Below are 25,129 nucleotides of genomic sequence, written 5' to 3'. Positions count from 1 at the left end.
CTGCTGCATTAATCTGGTCTAAGAGGAGTGAAAAGGGAGGTACTGAGCTGACTTACTGTATAATGCCCACATAGTTCTCAACTTGAGTGGCAGGTGCACTTCTCCAGTCCTTCTTAAATCCAATCACCAGGGTGTTTGGTTTCATTCTACCCAAGCCTGAGGCCTGCCAATAGTAAAACACTGCTTGAGAGAGGTGCACATACATGCTTTTACTGTAAATGAAAAGTAATGGCAAAAGATAACTGAAGTAATGTTCTGGAGACACAACTAGATTGCATTTCATAAATGCCCTTCATGCTCATACCCATGCAAAAAGATTAGCTTTAAATCATTCCAACTATAAATTATTTTAGATGACAGAAGTGTAGTTTTGCTAAATTAGCATTCATTTGCATTTCTTCTGACATGCTCTCATTAAAATGGTTCAATAACTTGGAATCAAGAGGGAGTTCAAGAACTGTTTGTATGTTCATTCTGATATAATGTCACAAAGCTTTAATCAGCTTTGGAATACTCAGTAGATGAAGTGAGTCTGTAGTCTTTTAAAACATCTCAGATACACAGAGAAGGGATGGGCTCCTAAGAATATTTTTTTGCCTTGAATTTGAAAACTGTTGCTGTTTCATTTGCTGTGTTCTTTTCAAAGGATGATCCAAAATCAGCTGAGCTTGCTTTGTAGATAAAATTGTGGTTCATAAATGGGAAAAAGAAATGGTTTGGCAAAATATTAGTTTGCCTTCAAAACTGGTTCTGGATGCTGAAACCTGGACAAGTAAGGAAAGTCAGATCTAGAGTCAGCTAACCTAGTGTTTATAGAAATCTAAATATTCAGTGTATTGGGAACCTCTAGGTGGAGACACACAAAACACCAGCTTGTAAAGTTGTTACTCTTGCCAACTTTTTACTGCTAGCAAACAGAAAATAGGTAAAAATGGATCCTTGGATCCTTGGTGGGTGTTTTGAGTAGCACTGTTTATGTTGAAATCAGCAATTGTCGCTGATGTCCTTAGGTTGCAATAATGATGATATGGTTATCCTTCTGTTTGCTGGAAGAGAATTATTTGGGGTCCAGTAGTTGACTTTGTCAATAGTGCTTATGTAGTAATGGAAAGGAAGAGATCATCAGACTGTAGCAGTTCTCAAAAACATCACAAAGATCTCCTACTGAGACAATGTATAAGCCCAAGATGAAGTGTCTTTGTGAGGCTTTTACAGAACAAAGAGATCTTTATTAATCGCGTTTCATCTCGCTCAATTGTCCTGTCCATTCAGCAAGTGTACAAAGAGCCCTGGTAGGACACCAGTGGGTGACTTACCCAGAGTATTTTAGTTGGCTCCCTACTGTCTCACTTGGCACTGTTGTTTTTTCAGCAGTCTATTTTGTGAAAATGATATGAATTTGCTCTATATTTTGCCTCAGTACCTACGTGTTTAAATATTCATATATATGAGAGAGGAAAGGAGATGGGAAAAATGAAAACAGTGTCTCTGTGCCTTCATTATGGCCATTTTAAATAGACTGTTGGAAATTATCTCCTGCATTCTTAGGGTAATAGAAAAATATTGCAGACTTTCATTTAAATGACCTTCTCGCTATTTGCAGAAAATGTGCCAAACATTCTCAGATATTCAATATGCTGTGTAATACCAAACAATAGAATTGATTTGAAGTGTATCAAGTGTCAGCTGCATAGACATTGATATGTTGCCCTGTAGATGCTTCTCTTTTTTCATAATAGTGTCTCATTCATTTAGGAGAGAATCAGTATGCCTTGTCTCATAATTCCATAGCCCAGAACTAGATCTTTATGAAATAATCTGTGATAGAATATACATGTACCCCCTTTCTGTCTATAACATTACCCATGTGTGTGTAGAGCTTCTTCACAAGCGAATAGTAATGTCTCACATAAAGGATGCTTTGATGTACGCTCTCCTGTGTGTTCTGTAAACAAAAAGCTTACTTGAAGTAGACTTTTGACTCCATCTCTGAAGCTGTCAGCTGCCACTGCTGCATAAAAGGCTTTTCTTTTGTTCTTTGTGAGCCAGGCCTGCTTTTTTTCCATGCCACTGTTCATCTCCTTAACACACAGCTTGCGTGGGCCCTGCATGATACAGTAAAATATTATTATAAAGGCTTTGTATTGTACATCACACGGTGATTTTGAAGGAGTTACCTAGTCTGCTGTGGGAGCAAATGGAGAGAGTCAGAAAAATACCTTTCCAGAAAGGGTCCACAGAGATTCAGCCCTTTGAAAATATCTGGGCTGCAAACATTATTCACATTCTGTTTGAGAGGGCTGAGGCTGTTAATGCTACTTAAATGCAGTCATTCTGACAGAAGGAAGGAGTGCTATGGATTGTAACATCTTAAAAAAAATCTAAGGTATGATAAAGCAGCTCAGAGTGAATAAAGTCCCTCCCTGGCTTGACTATGTAAAAGAGTGTCAGCAGATCTAAATATACATGGTGAAGTTCCTGTCTACTGACATAAGAGAAAAGAGTTGATGCAATACAATTAAAGATGCAAATGCCTTTGTTGCCAGTTTTCTTTCTGTGGTCATCTGGTAATTTAATGGGAAAAAATCCGTGTGCATATCCAAGTCACAAAACATCAATATAACTTAAGAAGGATTTGATCCTGGATGTATGAAGAGCTGGGAATAATAATTTCAACAATAAGCCTGATGTTTCATTGTGAGTGAGGAGGGGAAATAAACAAGTTTTGCCCTTCTTCCCTGTCTCAGAGGAAAGCACCTGAAGGTGGTTTTGTAACTGGCTTGCACAATGTGTTTCTGCTGGCCCAGGGGCCTGTCTGTGACCTCCCCTGCTCCTCCTTTGCACTTGTGGAATGTTTGTGCACTTGTACAGGGAGTCCTGTGAATTTGCAGGCTGAGGACTAACCCTGAAAAAGGATTTTACGTGAAGGCAGGGAGTAAAAGCAGAAAGAGTCCCTTTTACTAAAGTGCAGACTGTTCAAGCCAACATGCAGCCATAACCTCAGAGACAAGTAATCTTGAAATCATCTTTATGTTCTGTTATGATCTTTATTTTGTCCATTTCTGAGCTATGTATCACCAAGTTCCTGGAAAGTTTCTTGCTGCCTTTTGGAAGAAAAGAACGAAGATGTTCTCTCTGGCATGGTGTTTCAAACCTATGCATTGCTAACAGCATGTCAGCTTTTGAGGCAGAATGTGCTGGGTGTTACATTTATGGCTGAATACTCTTGCTGCATTTGCTGTGATATTTATTGCAGGCTGCTCTTCAGTGTGATTGTGAATTTTATCATCTGGTTTTTACCACAATTTTGCAATTCATAGAGGTTCATTTTGTCACACTTTTATTACCAAGGAAATTAAATTTCACTTAAGTTGCTGAAGAAATAATTAGAAAGCCCCCCTAAACAATTACAAAGCTTATACTAATGAAATGGTCTTTGGAGTTTTTTGTATCAACAGGAATGAAATCTCAGTTCTCCATAGAAAGTATTAATATTGGAAAAACGTGCCTAATAATTCAGAAAACTTGCTGGAACTTAACTTTAGGAAGCTGCATAGTCTCAGGGTCTTGTTGGGATTTGTTCTGTGCTTAGTGAATTCAGTGGGAAATGGAACAATAATTATAGTAGGGAAGAATTAGGACCATTCATTCTTTATGGATCCATTTGATTTGGGAAGAGTCACATGTGGATCTTCTGTACTCTGTTTCTGCAGTGTTGCAGCATCAAATGAATTATTCCTTTACTGCTATAGAGGAATACATTATCTTAGCTGGACTGATTCTATTATCTAAATTCTGTAGCCTCATTTAGTGCCATGAGCTGTTCTGGTTTTTTTTCCTCTCTCTCAAAATTAAAAGGGCAATGTAATATTTAAAATACATTTTCTCTCTACACTACAAATCTATCTATTTTTGTTCTGTCCTGATGAGAGACTAGATCTTCATCCTCCAAGATGCATCATTTGCTGTGTATTTATATCTAGAAATACACTTTTCTCCTCTCTTTAGATCTCAGAAGAGCATGTTTATCCTCAAAATTAGCATTGTAACAGTTTTGGAGGAACCACTGCAAAGAGAGCTGAATTACTTGCCAATCCCCACCTCTGCAAATCAGTGACAAAGCTGAAAATAGAACCTGGGTAATTTGACTCTCACGCAATAACCCATCAGGCTTTGTGTGGTTTGGGGGTTTTCTGTTTTCTAAGCCTAAAATCTTTCCTTGTAATGTTTTGGTTTTTTGGTTTTTTTTTTTCATTCAAACCAATTTTTGTTCACCTACTGTGAACTTTGAAATGCATCTCAGTGAGGCATTTACCAGCAGGCTTTGTATCAGCCGGTAGCTTTCGTGTCACGAATTGTGACGAAATTGATTCTCAGTGCAGATCTCTCTGGTGCTGTGCACGGCTGCCAGCCAGCCCCAGTGGGAGCACTGTGTGCTGGGTGGGAGTGGGATGTGGAACAGAGCCCTGCAGCCCCACTGGTGCTGGGGTGCAATGGGGGAGCTCCCTTACCGTGTACACCTCACAGCAGATGCACAGCCCGTTGTTCTTCGTGAAGGCGTGGGTGATGTCCAGCAGAGCAGGCCTGACCATAGGAGCTCCTGTTAATGCTAAGCACTGGGGTCTGGTGGGGAAAAAAGAGCTTGTTTATAATTGGCTGTGTACAGATTCAGGACAAGCCATTCTACTGTCCAGTAGAAATCTTACCTGAAGTTTTTAACATGGTCCTCCACTGTCGTTAAAGCCAGAGCGCTGTCTAAGGCATTAACAAAGTACAGAGCCTGGGTAGAGGAGCCCCAGTTTACTTCTGCATATGATAAAGATAAATAATGCACATTAAACCACAGACTTCTCCTTACATTCTGTCACAAAGATGAGCAATGGTGTTCTCTATGAAGAGCAGAGTATATTCTCTTGTACTTCATAGATACAGATCTGTTCTTTGTGCTTCATAATAGAAGGGATTGGTTTTGCTTGTGTGATGCAGAAAACCCCATGCAAGTAAATAGTTTCATTCTTTATATAAATCTTGTAGGGAATGTTCTTTCTGTGCTTAAAAACTATTCTCTTATTTGTTACATTAACTTTGTGTCCTTCTCCCATTAGAAAATGGACAGCCCCGAGTCATGTATGTGGTGGGGAATTCCAGGAGGTGCAAATGAAACCAGTAGGAAGGAACATTGCTGGTGCCAGTTTGCTCTGTTCTACTGTACAGGCCAAAAATTGGTCTCCTAAGCCCATTTTGGCATATACATATTTTCTCATTATTGTGCAGCTGTTTGGTCAGTGCAGGCATATAAGAAATGGCTTTCTATGCTTTGAGATCTACATGAATGCAGATCAAGTCCTGTTATGCCAAGATACAAAGCAATATTAAGTGCAACTAAGTGGAGGTTTGTGTAAAGTCACCTTTTCTGAGGAATATTAGTTTTTTCTGAACCCTCCAGTTGCTGGTAAATTACTGCTGAACAAAAGTCACTCTGTTAGCAGGAGGCAGGGCTTTTGTACAGCAGCTTCAGTGAATTTAACCAAGCTTTAATGTGCTGCTTTGCATTAGGGACCATGGCAATATCTAAGAAAAGAGTAGAAATCCTGGAATGTTTTTGACAACAGACTGGAGATGGGTGTGCTTTCCTGCAGCTGATGATACATTTACAGGAGAGAAGCACAGACCACCCCAGTGGGTGTGAGAGAGCACAGATAGGGAGGCAACAGCAAGAGAAACAATAACAGTCTCAGACCAGGTGTTGCTGTCCCAAGATAACTCCAATAAAAGTACATCTGTTGCTGGGAACTGTGCTTCTTTTATTTGTTGGTTTTGTTTTATGTTTTCTGCTGCAGAAGTAATTCAGGTGGTTAGCACCTAAATCTGGACCTGGGCTAGTTTTGTCCTGGATATGAATAGCCAGACTGTCTGGCTTGTACACGACACAGGTTTTTGAGGACAGCTCCTGTGATTTGCTGAGCTACAAAGTGGTTTTTTTCCAACAGTAAAGTGGGCCCCTCTGTCTTGATTTATGGGGGAATTGTAGGGAGGTGCTGGAGGATGATCAGTTCATAAGTAATTCAGCTTGCATTTTTGTTGTATAATGGGCAGCACGTTTACATTTTGAGTGAGGACCCTGCTTGAGTCAGTGTAAGAGCACTGCAAAATTCAGGTAAGGTTTTGTGCGTGGGTGGAAAAAAATTATGAGTGCTACTCAAGTAAAAGCCCAAATGTCAAAAAGATGTGGTGGGAATAAACCAGTCTGCTGGAATGTTTACAGAAAACCCTGCACCACACTTGAGCTGCTTGTTAAACAGGCAGTCACCAGACTGTCAACTTAATCTGTATTACAAGGGGTTTAATGGGATGCTTCAGACTTCCCCCTAAATAAAGATAGCACAGAAAAATAATTTCTAGTTCTGTTAGCAGAATTGATTCCTTTAAAATTCAGTCTAACAGCACAACATGTATATGTAATAATAGTGGGGTTTGGCCTTACCTGGCTTCTTATATGTTACATAAATATATAGGAAGAGCTCAATGGCATAAGTGATGAGAGCTGCCCACCAGTTGATGACAAACATCACCCCACAGCACAGCAGGGCTCCAAAAAGTGACACCCACATGTTATAATATCTGAATGCAGGTCTCCAACCTGTTTAAAGAGAATTGAGGAAATTGGAAGAGCATAAAATATATTGATAAAATGATGATCCATGATTTTTGTGGATAAAATCCCATGTATAGTTTGTTTCAGGCTCTGTCAGAAGTAGCTATTCTATTTATATGTATTTGCAAAAGTAAAGTTTATTGGTTCAGAATATTTTAGGACATCAGGAGATTACCTGTAACTCCAGGTAATTGATGATTGTATACTTTTGATGCTTATACACAGAAGTTATTATCAGTAGCTAAACACTTGCTGAGAGGAGTGTTTATCCCAATACTGTAAATGCACCTGTCTTAAACTTGGAAATTGCCTGGCCTTGTGGCAGAAAAATAAAATCATCTGCAATTGACTTTAAAAAGATATTATTCCTGCTGCTTTTCAGCTGCAATACTGATTCCATCCCCTGCTACCAATTAAAATGATGAGGCAAGCACTGAGCCTTCATGGTTTGCAGGTCTCTGCCAGGTGTTCCACAGAGCAGACTTTGGAGAGGGAGAAAACACAGAAGATACAAGAGGCTGAGCAACCCCATCTTGGATCATCTTTATAATGAGGGAATAGGAAGGACCTGCTGGGAAGAAATTGTCTGTCCCGCAGCCTTGCAATTATTGTAATCTATCATTGTGAATTGGCAGAAATTAACTGGAGGAAATGAGAAAAGAAAATGGCTGCAGTTCTGTGTGAAATGTTAAGTAGTGGCAGAGCAGAGTCAGATGTAGGCAGATGAAATCTGTAGAGGTAATTGTCACTCAGCACCAAGGCCACATGGAGCAGATCTGCATTTGTTCAGCTGTGCAGGTAATTAGCAGAAGTGCTCATCTTTTCTGCCCTCTAAACAAATGGCACTCTGCAGATCTATAGGAAGGAAGTTGATGCAGGCATTTATGTCACTACTGCAGTTTCTTCACACTGGAAATCAAAAATGTATTCCTTGCTCCTTGAGTTGAATAACTAATTCATAAAGCAGGAAATTGTCTTTCCTGTGTGCCAAACCAGTGTTGCTCAGCTGATTGACTTCATTCCTGAAGGTGTCACCCCTTCCTTTATGAGATGGTGAGAATCATTCTGCTGTGGCAGTGCACAAGTTTGACAGCCAGAATGTTCCTTTGCTGCAAGTGTAGAGGGAGGATCTCAAGTTACCCCTGAACAGGACCTCATTGTGCTTCACAATTGTGCTTTACAATTCTGCTTGTAGGCACTGCAGAGCTGGGCTGGTGCTGTTTGATGGACCTGCTCTTGCTCTGCATGTTCCCCTCCAGGCAGCATCACTTGTAGCACTGTCACTGTGCTTAGGAATCTCCCCGAACGTTTTGCTGTAGGTTTGGAGAAGGGAGTGATGATTCCCCACTGTACCTTGCAGCTTCCTTGGCCAGAGTGGGCATAAGCTTTTACCCACACATTTTTTAATAGTAAGGGAAAAAAAAAACCACTTGGAGCAGAAATTTTTTCTCCAGTGGGATGCACCTTTCTCATTCTGTATGACTGTAGGTGTTGTAAGGACTTAGAGCCATTATTTTTATGTTTTGGAGATAAATAAAACATCATATTCAGTAAGGCATCAGATCACATAACTTAGATACTTTACACATACTGCAGTTTTCTCTGACATACAGTCTAAACCTTCCAGAGATCAGACTATAAAGCCCATATTTAAATCACTGCTGAATGCAGACTCACCTGGAGATTTTGCATATGAGGCATGAAAGCAGGAGAAATTAATCAAAGCGTATGAAGCCAGGAAGAAATTGGAGATGATGGGAGCAATGGTATTCAGTTCAGCTGCAAGACACATACACAAGTCAGACAGAGGACCAGTTTCCTGGGCTGCTGGCTAGCTGTTTCCTAATGATGCATTAAATCTGAACATTGTCTGCATTTATCATCCAGGAAGAGCTTGGGTATTTTTGTGTATTACTAATTTAAGGCACCCTTGATCTACATTCATTCATATGAATTATGTCTGCTAATCCTGATTTTAATAACATTATGTGCTATGCAGCGTTATACTTGATACTGTGATTCAGCATACTGTCTCTTAATGATGTAGATCTCATGTAAAGTCCAGAATTTTAAATACACAATTGACAGGATGGATTCATTTAAAAAAATACTTGTAATTACAACTTCAGTGGGAATCTGAATTCTCTACTAGACATCCTATTTACTTAGCACAAGACAGTTTGAATTTCAAATCTTAGAAAAACTGATAACAATACCTGCACCCCTAAATGTAATAGCTGGGATTTTGTTTCATCAGTCCTGGTAAACTGGGATTTGCTTTGGAGCTGACTGTGGGAAAGGCTTGGGCAGAATAGGCTTCTTAAGTATTACCTCAGAGCTATGTGCAATATAAACTGGAAAACCATTTTCAAAGATTGTGACTTTGCCATTTCTGATAGAGTTCTGAGCACTGCCCTCTTCCAGCAGAGTGAGCAGGAATTGCAGCTACTCCACACTTGGAGAATGAGGCTGTGGTGATGGAGGTAAGTCACTGGAATCCCTGCTGCCTTCTTTTTGCCTTCATTAGGAATAGTGGGACTGCTACAGGACTTGGGGTGTGCTTATGCCAGAGCTTACCCGACTGGAAATTTTCCAAACTGCAGCTACTGATTGTATTATAGTGTGAGTTTGTGTCATTTCAGAGCATGACACTGTAGCAGCTGTGTAACCTGATACAAACCAATCAGAATGAAGGCCATGGCGATGGCAAAGGTGAGGACATATCCCCTGATAGGCTCGTTGTTTTTTCCATATCCTTTGGCAAAGAATTCTAGCCCTTTGTAGACGTTGTCCTTGCAAAGAGCCTGGTAAGAAAATCAGCACATAACTCTATTAAGCAGCACTTTCTTGCACCAGAAGTCACTGTCTGTGAGTGGCAGCTTTCCAGGCTTTCGCTAAACAAAAGTTAAATCTCAGTGCTTCAAGTTCATCAACTGCTGTGGCATATGAACATTTAAATAAGGTGATAAGACAATGTGCTACTATGTTATTATATCATAGGAAATAGAATCACAGGCATTTAATGCTTATTCAGTGCTTCAAATGAAAAGGTAATTAAATAGCTAAATAGAGTCTAAATTGTGAGAAGTTGAAGCATAAATCAGTGGCTTGATGTAATTTGTACAGCTTATCTCTCCCATGCCCTCTGCTCCCAGTCTGTCGTCGTTGCTGCTGCCTGTTAAGGGCACACCTGACAGCACCTGAATCTTATGGACCTGAGGGCTCCTGCTGCTCCTGTGCTTACAGGGCAGCTTTTTGTAAGAAGACAGAAGTGGTCCTGAAAGTACCCTTGGAGCTATTTATGACAGGCACATGAGTATCCCCTGCTCCTGCAGCAAAGCTGAGCTCTGACCAAAGGAACATTATCTCCCTTGTATGATGATAAGATTTGTGTTTTTCTGCTGAAAAACATTCTACATATTGTTTTCCCTGCCTCTTCCTGCCACATGTGTCAGTGTTGCTTAAATATACATTTGGCACACAGAGTTCAACTTTGTCTCTGAAGTAAAACCAAGTATAAGGAAATGGATGTTTTAATTTTACCTGGAAAACTTTGGGTGCGCTGACAAGAGATGCTAGAGCTGATGACAAAGTAGCTGAGAAGATGCCAGCTGTGATGAGAGGACCAAAGCCAGACACCATGCTCATCACCTTTAGGGAAAAAAATGAAGGTAAAAAGAACAGGCTTGCATTTGGATGCACTTTTTAATGACAAACCCATTCAAGTGCTCTATGTGTCTCTACTTTTCGTGGTTCTAAATTTAATCTGCCACAAACTGTACTATTATTTTGGGTTTAGTTGAAAGCAATGGAGGCAAAGCCAAATTCTTATTCAAATATGCAGCTGTCTGCTGGGGCAGATGAGTACTCTGAGATTTCCTCACTGCCTTTACTAACTGACTGCTGTAAGTAACAGCCTCTACTTGATGAGTAAATAGTCAGCTTGTAGCAGACAAGAAAATGAAAAGAGCAGGAAAAAGCCCCAATGTATGAAATGTGGTTGGAGGCACTTTATATTATGTGGGGTTTTTTTTTCCCTTGATTATTTAATATGGCTGAAAATGAGAGAAAATGCCTGATGAAGCTGCAGTGCTGCAAACAGTAATGATGGTCACTGTCAGGCCTCCCTCAGCCCTCCCAGGAGTGCTGGGCTGGCCTACTGAAGGGAAAAGATTGTCGAGAGGCACCAGACAAGGAAACTAAAAGATAGATGGATGTGATTGGTGGTATGTGGGCAGTACTTCAGAGAAGAAACCAGTGCATCCTTAAGATTTGTCAGATGCAGTCATAACATTGTATGGCTCTAGTCTGGCAGGGGTAAATGCAAGAAGTGAAAATTTGTCTGGCTGTAGGGAGGTTACTGATTTTAAGGGGTGCCCTGAGTGTGGGCAGCTGAACTGAGGTGGGAGTAAGGATGGTAAACGATCAAGGAAGGAAGGGAAAGTAGTCTATGAAAGGGACAGCAAATCCCTTTCAAGGTGGTTCCCCAGCCCTGTCATTCAGCAGAGCCAGCTGGGAAGAAAGCGAGTGACTTTAAAAGGTACAAATGACTCGTTGAAAAGCCTGTGCATGTGGGGGGTGAATTCCTCTCACTGGCCATGAAGCACAGGGGCTGAACAGAGATCTGGAACCTGTGGCTGTCAGGCTGCAGAACTGCTTTACTTTGATGCTTAGCCTAAGCTTTATTTTGAAGAATAAAAATGGCAGACAGTTTCTGGCCTAGGAGAAAGACTCCGTTACTTCTCACTTGATTTTTTGCTCTACTGTTGGATACTTTTTTAAAAGAAGTCAGAACTCTGGTTTTTGTGCTGTGACACAACCCTTTAACTGTGACCACAGCACCCCTGAGGTAAAATCACATCCATGTGTCAAGAGCAGCAAGGTGAATTCCTCATCTAACAGGAGTTCCTGAGATCTCTGTTAAGCCTGGGCTTTCAGTTTGAAGCTGTTATAACATATACTGCTGCATAGTACTTGTTAAAAGAGGAGATAAAGGCCTTACCAGAGAGTTAGGAAGGCTAGTGGTGGGCAGTGTGAAGGTAAACATGCAATGCAGGGGATTTTTGTCTTTCATCATTCCTATAATTTACTTTTTTAGATAAAAGTGGTTGTCCTGTTGTAGTTGTCTGCAGACAACAGTTTTGCATGTTTGTACTTATGTATTCATGTACTGCTTATTATGCTAATATATGCGTATATGCTAATCCATATTATCACTAAAACCTGAAAATTATTCATCAGCCCATAATCACATGGCTGACTTGCACATCTGGAAAAATCATAGCCTAGGCCACAGGCAGATGATCCATTGCAGCTCATTCCAGGTACAATTGTATCATTGACGTTCCCAGTAGCATCTCTTACAACACAGGAGGCTGTGGAAAAAATGATATATTGTTATTTTGCTTCACTGTGACATTGAAAGAATGTTCTTGCCACACTTTGACTCCTAAACTGCACACTTGTTGTACAGCTGTTGCCTTAAATTCATCCCAAAGAGCAACATTTTGTGTTGGGCAGGGATTTTTTTGTATGCTTGTAGTGAGAATTTAACTGCATAATCCTCCAACACATTTCATAGCTTTCAGTACAGGCCTCCTTTTCACTCATGCCCATTTTGTTACCTCAAGCCCACTACTGTAGAACATGTAGTTGTGTAGTTCCTTTGAGACTGGCAACTGATTTCTGTCTTTGACATATAATGTACAATATGTGTGTGTAACCCTGTTCCTGTGATTCTCATGAGTGTTCAGTAAGAAGACAAGCAGAAGCCATGTGAAATTTCAATGTGAACCAGGAACAGATCAGCAGATTGATCAGAGGTTCATTTGATCTTTATTATGCTCATGGTTGCTATTTGCTGGTGGTCTTTGTCACTTATGCAAAAATAACCTTACAAGTTACCTGAAGGTCCAGCTGCCACATGGGGACTTTTGTTTCCATTGATTGCTGCCTTTTAAAAAACCGTTGTTGTGACATACAGTAAAATCAAAACTACTGTCTCTCTAAAAAATAAATCCATGGCATGCAAAAGCAGTGAGGCTAATCATTCACTTGCATGCCAAATTTCAAACTTAACTATAGAAGTGAAGCAGAGGTTCTGTACTTACCTGCACATATTGCAACAGCAATGTAAGCAATTGTGGTGATCAGAATGGCCAGCATTGTTCCCTGGGGTATGGCACTTTGTGGGTCCTTAAACAAAGCAGTGACACAAGAAATACTGAGTTGTGTGCTGCAGCCTGATTGCATTTGCATGCTGGGAGTTCTGTCACAGTGTGGGGTGAAGATACCCCAGAGAGCAGATTTTTATCACTCTGACCTGAGCCACATTTCTGGTCCCAGCACAGCAGAGCTCCTGTGGGGCAGCACTCCTACCCTGCACACAGGAAGGACATTCTGCAGGAGCAGAGCTCACATTTATAGCAACAGAAGTGTCCTGAGGTCTGCATTTCTTGAACTCCAAACTCTTCACATTGCAATTGGCTTTATCTTAATGTTTGATGATGTAGTGGGTAAATACTGAGCCATCAGACCCTTGTGGATGACAAGATGGGACCATTTTTGGTTAATTGGTAAGATAGATGGAGTCACCCTGTACAGAATACAGAACTTCTGTGCTTTGTAACCAGTAATTGTTAGTTGGGTCTTCAAAACAGCTACTTTCTTTCACTGTATTGACTTAATTTAGATAATTTAATGAGCCTGGGTTATAATGCTTACAGACTGGCTCACAACAGCATCAGCCTTGATAATGCAACTGTAAGTAAGAGTCCAAAGATCTGCACTGTACATTTTAAAGGGATTTTTAATGCTAGATAACCTTACAATTTAGGGTGTTTGTTTATGCTAGGAAGAATTTTTTATTAATTTTCTCCTTAAGTTGGTTTAGCATGGTGTTTTTAAATCCAAGATTTGTCGAATGCATTTGAAGTCACAGACTCTTTTTAACTATGCTTGTTGCAGGGTGAAAAACCAAAATACAAATTTGGAGTTTATTGTGAGGCATACATGAATTACCTAACTGGATTAGTAATTAATATAATTTTTAAATAAGGTAAGGATTTATTGAGGGGGAAAATGTTTGTGGAGTCACTTCTGCTGCATAAGAGCCTTTGCACTCAGAGCATGGTGACTTTATGCAGTTCTGATGTGCATGTTTTAGGTAATTGTTTTTGTGGAATCTTGTGGTTGTCCTAAACTCTGTAACATTACATGTTAAGGTTAAAGGTTCTTACAACTTAACAACTTTTATGTTTTCAAAATTTCAACCCATATTTACTATGATGTTAGAACTTTAGGGGCTAAGGCCCACTGAAGTCAGTAGGAAGTCACTAGGAAGCTGTCCCTATAAGGAGGCTCTGGAGTAGGACATAACTCGAGTGTGTAGTGGCTGCAGGAGCACGGACAGAGGTGCTTGCAGCAAATTCTAAAGAAAGTTTGATTGGTAAATTTTACACTTTTAAACGCTCCTTAGCTTGTATTTTAGATTCTGGAGTGGCTGGTTAATTTAATCAGACTTGTCTAATGCATCTAAACATGCTCAGTGGGGAATCTGCTGCCTGGAGGACTTGGTTACAGGAGTCCACTTATTGTGAGACTGAAACGGCTGCAGAGATCCAGTGGGAGAGCTGCTTCCCTAGGTCTGCTCAGACTGTGTCAAACAGCTGATGAAAGAAGTGCTGCTGCTTTGGGAGTCTGCCGTGCAGACAGAACACCATATATGGCTAAAGAATTATTTTTGTTTGATGAAAGGATGAAGATTGTGTGAGGCTGGTGCAGTCTCACTGGGCAGAAGTACAATGGTTTTTGCTTTTTTAATTAAAAATGGAATCTCATTGACGCTATCAGTGGCTCAGGTCCTACGTATTTTCTCTGTGCTTGGCTTGAAAAGCAGTCCTCTGAAAACAAAGGAGCTGAGGCATGCAGCTCAGGGTGAGGAAAGGAAAGAGAATTGGCTCTCAGGGGTGGTAGGATCTGGTGAACTTGTGACTGCTGTACCAGTACAGAAATAGAAGAGCTTTGGTTGAATTCTTTAAGGTTTGCAAGGCAATGGATTTATAGGATAAGGCCAAATAACTTCATTTGACATGCTGGGGTTATCAAGCTGTGAGTCTTGTTGGTGACTTTTTTCCCTTTATTTATTTTGGTTGTTTTCTGAGTGTTTTTGTCATGAAAACTAGAGAGCACTCAAAACTAAATTCCTGTCTCTAATTTACCTGTATGTTTAAATACTAGAAATTCCATCTCCTATAACTGGTAAACTACAAGAGGAGAATGGGGAACTGACAGATTGGCCACAGCAAGACAACTGGGCACCCTTGGACCTCCTTACCTTTCTCTTCAGACTATTTTTGGTCACAGCTGCATCTTGCAGCTTTTCCTTTCTCCCAATCCCAAGTCAGTATTGCTGCTCATTCTTTAAATGCTCTGTTTGCTCTGCCCTTGCTATGACCCTGAATATGAAAAGCTGGTCTCCACTGATTCTTGTGAGTACAAACATGGGCTTTCCAGGGATGCTTTTTGGGCTGATGTTTACAGAAGATGAGCTCCAAGAGATACACATGTAATTTCTCTTATAGCATATGCTGCTAATGAACCATTAATGATATATTATTACAGGTTATTGAAACATGTTTTTAAATTATATAGCAACCCAACTCTAGCTACAGTAATTTCTTGAAATGCCCATAATGCATTACAAGAGAATTTGTGAATTGATGTTTTTAAATAATAAAGCAGGTACTTAAAAGAGAGAGCTTAATTTGGAAAGCAAAGACATTATTTAAAACTGAATAGACTGTTGATTCATGATTGGTTTTCTTGTTATTTTTCCAAACTGTGGCTAGTATGATGAAGTTCATGAAATACATACTTTCAGATCTCCTGAGATGTTGGCTCCTGCAAGAATGCCAGTGGCAGCTGGGAAAAATATGGCAAACACCGAAAAAAATCCTTCTCCACTTCTGAAATCTGGTCCAAAGTTTTCTGCAAATATTGATGCTGCAAATATAATGAGAATGAAATATAACAACAGGATTTGATTCCAAAGTTACTTAATGAAGGAGGTAAGTAAGTCAGTCATTCACATCTGGACAACTGGGTTTGAATCTGTCTCACATCACATCACAAACAAAGTGAATTTGATTTCCTTAGTCTGCTCCTCAGAAGGGATGTGCTTGTCTGCATCTCAGAGCTACAGATCCATGCTGAAGTGACACAAATGTCACTGCAGCACTTGCTCTTAGCTCTGTGTTAAAGTTTGTCTGTGCTCTACTGCTGTATAAATGACTCAAGCTGCATCTTACTGTGCTGTCAGCTGCAGCAGCAGAGACAGACTGAAAATTAGAGATGAAACCCATTCTCTGTGTTTGCAAGCTCACTTAAACTTGGGCAGAAGATTCTGATCTTGTGACATTTTTCAATGGAATCCTTAGCAATTTATTAAGTCAAAAGAATGCAAACATAATTTTATGACATAATTTTTGCTTACCTTGGTAATTAAAAAAGCCTCTTGCCTTCTTTTCAGTGTTGGTAGGAATGACTGTGCCAATAAAGAAATTTACAATGGCAACAAGGAGAACAATAAGAAGAATAACTTGAGCCTATTAATAGAAACAAAGAGATTCTCCTGTAGTTTTTAACTTTGTTGCTGTGGAGATGGCTATATAGTAAGTTATCTGTATCTGTTCCCTATAACAGGTTATTCATTTCTATAGTTTTTGAAAATACCAGGAGTCAAGACAGCTGAATCAGCTAGTGACAACAGCAGATGCTTTTTACTAAGGGGGTAATGAAATACAGAGTTATAATTTAATTTTAGGTTAACTTCCTTACAGCAAAAGGCAAAATGGAACACCTAATGCATTAGTATCAAGTATAAGACGCTTTTATATTGTTATAATTTTTTCTTAGTTGCAGGGGGTTGTCACTTCAAAACTTATAATATCAAATTGTTTTCTGATCTCTTTTACAAGTTATTCTAGTCTCCATCACAGCAAAAACAAGGGTACTGTTGAACCTGATTTCTGGACCTGATTTCAATAGCTGTTATTCCACTCTCAAGTATTTCCATTTGAATTTGCATTCTGACCTTTTTCACAGGTGAAGGAATAGCAGAAATCTTAGAGATTAAAGAATGGGTAACAAATAGAGCTCTTCTGCTGAGTAGGGCTTGAGAGAGTACAGTGATAAAACCATATATTGGTTTTGCTACTGTTTATTCTATCAAGCTGCATCAAAAATAAGGACAAAAGGGGCAGATAGCCAAGACTCTAAATGATGCCATGAATAATAAAAATGAATATAACCAAGTTGTCTGCAAAACCCAAACTTCCTCTGTGCTTTTAAATGTTTGTTCAAGGAAGAGTTTAGAGTCATTGTACTTTCATTGAATGTAATGATTAAACTGCTATTGCTTTTAGAAAGATTAAGCATAAACTGAAATTGAGTGCTTTTGAAAATTCCATCTGTTGAATAACATTCCTCACACACTAATGGTGTACAGCAGGTTAATATACTGCTTGCTTTTATATTCTTTTAAAAGTTTACCTTTGCTTCCCATTCCATGCCAGCAACAGAGATGCCAAGAAGACACACCACAGTGATGGTCCCTATGATTCTGATGTCGTTGGACTCATCTACCATCAGTGTATCACTCTCCTGAAAGTGGTTAGAAATGTTATGAGAACCAGTCTCTCTGCCCAGCTGGTGGGACCAAGTAACAAGGTGAAGTAGAAAGCAGTGAGCTGTCAAAGTTTCAGAGCTTTGTGAGACCAAGTTGGTATGTCACGTTCCAACTGACTTTTTGCAGTTGGGGTTATTTGGCTAATGGGATGTCTGTTCCTATTCTGATTTTGAGATTCTTGTCAAGTAATGTATGAAATATATTCAAAAGGTAGAAATAATGAAGCAGCACTCTGTGGCATATTTAGGCAGACCAGCTTCTTCCCTGCTAAAGATCCCCCTCAAGCCTTAACTAAAACATATCACCACTTACACAAATACATTATGTAAAACAAACACCACCATCACCACCCTCCAAAAAAAAAAAAAAAAAAAAAGAAAAGCCACACAAAACAAAACTGAGCCAATTTAATCATATACATGAAACATCTGTATTTACCTTAAGAAGTTCCACAACAGTTTCAGCAAATCCAACTACATACATGGCAACTGCCACTGCATTTGCAAATGCAAAGATAAGGCCGATAGATCCACCAAACTCTGGGCCCAGACTTCTTGAGATAAGATAGTATGCTCCACCTGCAGACAGAAATAATTGTTATTTCAGCACAACTAAACACTCAGATTTTGTGCTTTTTTTCCCCCTCACATAACTGTTACTGGAGAAATCTGTGCCTTTTCTCTCACAAATATAATCAGTCTTTGCCCTGTGTTAATAGGGGACACTGCAGAAAAGCAATGTGCTTTATACTGGTTCTGCCTTCAGGCTTTTCAGTACGCTTTTCTATTCCAGAAGTCTTTTTAGTGCATATTAGCATGCAAAACTGGACCTTGTTATAATTTTTCATGATGCATGATATAGTAACATAAAGGAGAGAGAACTTCACTTCTAAAAAGTGAAGTTAACTAACTTTTAACTAAGTTCTAACTTGCATGGGTCTGTCCCAATGTTAACATGGAATGTCACATTTTGTGGTACATTGTTTAAGTTCCTGCATCATAGTGATACAGTGAATCTTTAATGGTTTTTGCATTAATTCTATACCCATTTCTATTTGCTGTTGATTCACTGGGAGAAATCACTGCAAATATACATATTTTTTCTTTGCTTATAACAGTTATCTCAATTCCATTTATTCTTCTAATTCAAATCTGCAGAGAAGATCATATTCATGAGATCATATTCACTTACCTCCTCTTACTACTCCATTAGTGCAAATGGCAGACATGGAGATACCTGTCAATGTTGTTACTACTACACTCAGAGCAATAACTATGATTCCAAGACCTGAAAGATCCGAAAAAGAAAGTACATGCAAGTGTATTCCAGTACCTGTTCTCCTTTAGGGATGTAGTAAGAACTTTCCATTTTCCCCAGGGCTTAGACCAGACCAGTTAAAACTTAAAGGCTCTGAAATGCACCAAAACTTTGTTTCACAAATTACCTGACATGGACTTCTACAGCTGAATTATTTACCCGTCTTCCAAGGAGGGGCTGAAATGTAAGGAGGGTTATAAAGAAGGCATTAAACTGAAGATATCCACTGATCTGCATTGGTCTTCAAAATGACAGGAAGAGATGCCTCATGCTCTGTTTGTTGAAGAGTGTCCAACCTGGAATGCTCTGAATAGGAACGACCGGCTGAAAGGTGAAAGAACTCCATGAAAAGCCAGAACCATCCCTTGCTCAGCAGTTGGCAGGAACATCTGAAATGTACTTTTCAGGCTGAACTGAAAGCTGTGCTTTATTAGAAATGACAGCTGAAACACACCTGAAATTGTGATGAGAGGTGGCTAGAATTGTTACCTTCCAGTTCCACTAGCTGTGCCCTTTGGTTTATGGTCCCTCTGGTTTGTCTCACACAAAAATAATACATAAATACCTTCTGGGGCTTGAAAGCATTAGTAACCCTAAGATTTTTACCTCCACGGACAAACCCATTAGTTGCTATTGCAGAAGTTGACAACCCAGTAATTGAGGTTACCATCGTGGCCAGAAGAATTATGATTACTCCAAGACCTGTCAGTAATAAGAAGATAAAATATTTTACTCATGTTCCATGTTTCCTACAAATCATTCTTTCTTTAAATTGAATTTTCAGGCCAGAATCACAGTAGTAAACTGAAAAGATGGTTTGTGGACCACTTGCAGCTTGCAGAACATTTTCATGAAGTCTGTGTCACCATAGTAAATTATTCCCATCAGTCTTCAAGCAGTGATTCTTTCTGATAGGAGTACTCTGTCCAGGAATTCTTATCATTTCCAAAGGATGGAGGAAACAAACAAACAGGCATCCCTTGACATGGATGCTTATATCTACCTTTAACACACATCCTGGCTGTTTAAAATTAAGAGAGAGGCACATGAACTTTTGTGACAATGTTTGTGACAATGCTGTTGTCTTTCATCAGTTAATGAAATGTTGAATCAGAGGAAGACTGACTATAAGTTCACAGTGCATGAGAACAAAGAGTCTGTCAGGCAGAGGGACAAGACCTGGAGTGGGAGCCTTTTACATCCTCATTTGCTAAGGTATCAAATGCTGGGCTTTCTCACTCTCTGCTTTCTGCCTCTTTCCCTGCAAAAAGTAGTTTTACTCTAACACAAAAAAAACACTTGAAAATGGAAATACTGCTTTTTAGATGCCATTTACTTTAACAGGTGACCTGTAATATATACTCATAAAGAACTTAGAATATTAGCTGATAACACAATGATAATCAAATATCAAAATATCAGTGATAGATGATTAGTTATAGGTAACTGGGTTTCGGAGTAAGACTGAAATCTGATAATGTTTCCAGTTTTTGCCTATATGGCTGGGTTTCTTTAAACTTTGTAAAACTGCTAGAAACCATATGAGCAGATGTGCTTTGTGTGATTCAGAATCATAGAAGCTTTGGTTGGAAGTGATTTCAGGAGGTCTGCAGCTCAACCTCCCAGTCATAGCAGAACTGCTGCCAACACAGGATGAAATCAGTGATGACCTTGGCTAGCTGGCTCTTGAAAACCTCATGGATAAAGATCCCACAAAAGATCCTCTTTGAATTACATGTTCTGGGGCTAGACTACCTGCCCAATAAAACGTGTACAAACTGCACCTCCCAAGGTACAATTGCAGCCTTTGCTGTTACATTTCTGGCACTACCTAGAGGAGTTTGTCTCTGTAGTTCCAGATCTCCTTTTTGTTTCAAGTCAGGTGAAGAAATAATATAATGTTTTTCTCTCAACTTTATTGCTTTTATTCTCACTTCTGTCTATGAGAAGGGAGGTAGAAAACCAGGAGAAAAAAGTAAATAATTACAGTTTGGTACCAAGCGTGGAAACAGTTCTTAGTTTTATCTGAACTTGCTGAGGCTTATGCAATAACTGTCTTGTTTCCATAGGGTACATAGGCATTCACTGTGGAACTGGGAAATATACATTGCTTGTAGCTGTATTTATTGGCCAGGGCTCATCCAAATTGAAACTTAGATCCTACAATTGACATTGAGCTAGGAGTGCTGCAAACTTATTGATTTATCTGCTGTATTTCTACCATCTGACTTACAGATCAGATTCCTGAGTTCTGTTCATACTGGATGGCTACAGACATCCAGTCCCTGAATTAATGTTCTTTGCTGCTTAAATTACAGCCATGTTATCACAATCCTTTAAGATAAAGCAATGTAATGTGTGAGCTATAAATGATATATAACATAGTGTAGCATATTTAAAGTGATTTGAGCCTCTAATAAATCATGTTTATCTTACTGATTTCTGAGCTCTTACTATAGCTAGTCATGAAAGTGTTTTATGTGCAGGTCTGTATAAAAAATTCCAAATGGTCATTCCTTTTGGTCAGCTGCCATTGAGCAGGATGTGCTATGAAGGATATTGTTCAACCATGCAAATTTTGTGTCTGAGAAGGGGACTGACTTTAAGAGCTGTTAACTCTTAAATTGAGTAAGTTAGACACATAATTCTCAAAGCAGTTTTAAAATTATTTGCTGTGTGCATCCTAAGGATACTTTTCAAGGGTGTTCTACTGCATTTCACAATTCATATTTTTATCATGTGCGTGATATTGTAGGGTCAGATATTTTGCTAATCTGATAGTAACATCTTCTTGGGAAGGCTTTAATGATAATTTTTTAAAAAATATTTTATCATTTAAGAAGAAAAGTGCATAAAATGAAGTGACTCAACCAAAACATCATTGTTATATAATGTAATGTAACATAATTCTAATATTTGGTGCCATATTTGCAGGTAGCATAAACTTGGTTTTCCCTGCCTTTGTCTAACCATTCCATGTCCAGGTACAAATACAGATTTCAGAGAGTCCTCAGGTATTAGGTGGAAATAGCAGACTAGTTTTGGACCTGGAATCTTGTCAGAACAATTCTGTCCCTTTTTTTTTTTTTTCCCTAGCTGATGATAGCCAGAGAACCTTGCAGAATCCTATTTTTTCCCCTGTAAGAGCTTTTGCCCAAGACAGCCTATCAGGGTATGAAAATAATTGGGTTGTCTCTCTTTGGCCCTCTAATGATGGGGATGTAAATGGTGCCCAGATGGTGGTTTAACTGTCTCATTTAATTTCCATGTTAGTAGCAGTACCCAGTGAAATCCCTGAGCCTTGGTGATGATGAGCTTCCATCACTGTTCTCCTTAAGCAGCTTGGCTGGGGACTTAAAGCTTATTGCTTTTAAGGCATTCCAAAAATGCACTGAGAAATTATTCAAATGGAATTTGACATCTCATTTTCAAAAGTAAAAGTAACCCCCTTGCATAACACATGCAATTTAAAAAAGCAACAGCAGAGCAATAAACTGTAAGAAAGAAGAGCCTGCTTATCAATGAGTTAAAGTGGTAAAATTAAAAATGAAAGCAGGAAAGTTGTAACTGATGTTGGTGCAAATTAATGTTAAAATCTGATTAAAGTTTAGATTGAAATCCAGGCATATGGCTCCTAAGTAAGTTGTTCCAAAATGAATTACTCTTGCCCATGGCTATTCTCACACCTCAAAACAAAGTAATACTTCTTGATGATCTCAATAAGTTACTAAACTGCCCTTAAAAACTAATTTTGCATGAAACCCTAGAGCAAAGTCTTGGCAATATTAAGATGCAGAATTTTCATGGCAAGGCATATAGTTATGAGTGCCCTGGGCTGTATGTGCTCATTTGGTATGCATCATAAAATCAGAAAGCACCCTTTTGTCAGGCACGGTGCTGGAGCCAGGCATGGAGCACGGCAGAAGTAGTAAAGTTCTTCCGCTTAGTTCTGGATCTTTTATTGCTGGGTTGTTTTTTCTTTTCCTATTTGTGTCTCTGTAAGTTTGTGATTTTTTTCTTAAGTGTTTCATTGTTATTTTTTTATTAAAAGCTCAGTCTTGCTCAAGTGAAACTTCTATGAAGTTACTGCTTTTTATTGGAAATGAGACTTCAACCATGCAAAATTTTGGAGAGGTTTCATTTCACTTCCATTGACAAGGACATAAATGATAGTATAGTCAATCTGATTTTGAGCAGTGACTTTTATCCAAGTCCAGCAGAGCTGACACCCCTTAATATAACTGAATATTTCCATTCTGTGATTATCCAGACTGGACTATTTGCTGTCCTGCCTTTGCTGTTTTCTGAAACATCTCGATGCCAGTCAAAGATCAGAGTCCCATTGCTCTAATTGTGTGATCAGGCTCACAGAGGGACACTGCCATGGCAGCTCAGGTTTCTGTGCTTCCCCAGAGCAGTAGCTCTGAAGGGGGAGTTGTAGCACCCAGCTCTGGGACACTGCACCTTGCTGAGCTCCTCTTGCACTGCTGGGAGCTCTTCCCTCTCTCACTGGTTTCACTGAACACTCTGCAGTGTACTGGATGGAGGCCTTGGGGCCCAGTCTCCCAGGGATCTGGAATTTGCATTAATCAAATTGCACAATGAAGAAGCAAAGATACAGCACACAATGAAATGTGCTTATTTCATTTATATAAAAGCTGTAGCAGAGTTTTTAAAACTTAATCTTTCATAGTACACTAGTATCAAGTGCTGTTCTGTAGTTAAAAATAACAAAATCCTGATGAGATGAGACCTCCTTCCAGTTCTGTTTTCATCTTGGCAGAGAAGTGTGAAGAAGTGTTGTTTATAGTATGTAGATGACAAGGTTTGGGTTTCACAGATAAGCAAAGTGTGAACTCTTAAAGGTTAACTCTGTACGCACATATTAGAAATTGGCCCGAGTCATAAAGTTTACATCTGTTACAGGATCTAAATACAAATTTCACTAAAGCTCAGAAATATTCAAATGTGATGATCATATGCATAGTTAACAGATCTATGCCTCTAAGCAGTAATTTGGCTGTGAGTCTGGAAAATTCCAATAGTTTGGAGGATTAATGTCTTTTACCCTGGCAAGCATTTGAAAACATTATTTAGTTCAACATGCAAATGCACATCTCAGATTATATATTAATCATGATCATGTATAGTTTATCCTCTTTATCCCTTTCACTGTTGAAAATGATATTAAATAAGATACATACCAATTCCTGCTTGACCTACAATCCAGGAAAGTCGAATAAAGAGCATCACACCCCAAATATTAAGCATGCATCTTACCTAGGTTTTAAAGAAAAATTACTGCATTAGTTCAAGGTTGAAAGTAATGTTTAAAACCAGAAGGGTGATAAAGTGCATTTCACCCCAAACATCCCTGAAGTCTGCCTCCCTCTCTTAATTCTTCAATGATTTAAGTGTAACACAACTGATTTTATTTTAATTTTATTTTCTTTAGAAATGCAGGTAAGTTTCTCACCAGCACACCCTTCACCCAGCCGAACTTGACAAATCCTGTTTTGTTTTCTTCTTCCTTGCTGGCTGCTGTCTCATCTCCAGCACTGCTTTCTCCATTTGCTACTCTCTCCACGGAGCCGGTGCTCACAGCAATGTTCTGAGGGATCACACAGAAAACAAATACATCTCTGGGCCAGGCAGAGGAAGGCATGATAGAAAAGAATTCCAAAGATCCCATTTTACAGTCACTGGAGTAGAGAGCAATATTCTGCTCACACCAGGCATCAGCAGGTGGGCTTGCTGACAAGGGGAGGAGATGAAAGAATCACTTAAGCAGAGTAAATACATTATTACCTGATCTGATACTGACCTGTTTTTATTGTAAGCTATTCCACATATATGTTGTGTTGGCATGTTTGTAGAGTGTCTAACATAATGAGGGTCTTGTGGTTGGCCTCTGCATGCTCTAGCACCAGTGTAGGATAATGCTAAGTGTAGAAATGGGGATAATTGCAAACAGTGAAAAGAGACCTAACTGAGTGCAGCTTGGCTAAGTTGTGTGATGAAATCTAGTGTTTCCTATTGAATGAAGTACAAACATGACTGCAGCAGCACATGGGTAACATGTTCCTGAAAACAACTAGAGAAATGCCAGTGAAATGTAGAAATTTAATAATCTTTTCTGTGGCTTAGCCACAACTGGTGTAACCATAGTAGATAGGATTAGGAAATGCCATATTTATGGTGCAACAAGAGTGAGGAGCCCAGAGTTTTAGATTGTTCACATCTGTTACAGATATAAATGTGAATTTTATCTCTTCAGTTCTCTTGCCCCAGAATCTTTGATATGTTATATATATTTCTTGTAGCTTGAATAGGAATTGGTCATGGTGCTGAGATTTGTACTTATTGTAATTGTCTTTTTATTTAATTTGATTTTTTTATTCAGAGCTCACACTGTTTCTGTGAGAAATTGGCATTAGGTTATCAATTGCCTGATTTTTGTGAGTCCTCCT

General features: G+C 39.2%; 1 protein-coding gene across 2 annotated transcripts in view; it reads right to left on the bottom strand.

Annotated features, from left to right (window-relative positions):
• The window catches only part of SLC12A1 (solute carrier family 12 member 1), a 41,521-nt gene that overhangs the window by 12,475 nt on the left and 3,917 nt on the right, over positions 1-25,129 (bottom strand). Inside the window, exons 2-18 of one of the 2 annotated variants that reach the window (XM_064721936.1) lie at positions 24,136-24,270; positions 23,864-23,939; positions 19,266-19,361; positions 17,781-17,920; positions 17,207-17,317; positions 16,149-16,260; positions 15,531-15,658; positions 12,766-12,850; positions 11,879-12,030; positions 10,199-10,306; positions 9,336-9,459; positions 8,333-8,434; positions 6,485-6,640; positions 4,707-4,806; positions 4,512-4,623; positions 1,965-2,105; positions 57-163 (exon numbers count right to left, since the gene is read on the bottom strand). In XM_064721936.1, coding sequence (XP_064578006.1) covers positions 57-163; positions 1,965-2,105; positions 4,512-4,623; positions 4,707-4,806; positions 6,485-6,640; positions 8,333-8,434; positions 9,336-9,459; positions 10,199-10,306; positions 11,879-12,030; positions 12,766-12,850; positions 15,531-15,658; positions 16,149-16,260; positions 17,207-17,317; positions 17,781-17,920; positions 19,266-19,361; positions 23,864-23,939; positions 24,136-24,270 — 1,985 coding nt within the window. Of the gene's footprint in view, positions 1-56; positions 164-1,964; positions 2,106-4,511; positions 4,624-4,706; positions 4,807-6,484; positions 6,641-8,332; positions 8,435-9,335; positions 9,460-10,198; positions 10,307-11,878; positions 12,031-12,765; positions 12,851-15,530; positions 15,659-16,148; positions 16,261-17,206; positions 17,318-17,780; positions 17,921-18,533; positions 18,630-19,265; positions 19,362-23,863; positions 23,940-24,135; positions 24,271-25,129 lie in introns of both variants that reach the window. The other variant, XM_064721935.1, reaches the window with a different exon arrangement.

This window comes from Zonotrichia leucophrys, chromosome 10 (assembly GCF_028769735.1).
Source record: "Zonotrichia leucophrys gambelii isolate GWCS_2022_RI chromosome 10, RI_Zleu_2.0, whole genome shotgun sequence".
NCBI classification, from domain to species: Eukaryota; Metazoa; Chordata; class Aves; order Passeriformes; family Passerellidae; genus Zonotrichia; species Zonotrichia leucophrys.
The sequence above is the reverse complement of the archived record's forward strand: the minus strand, read 5'-3'. Positions and strand labels throughout refer to the sequence as shown.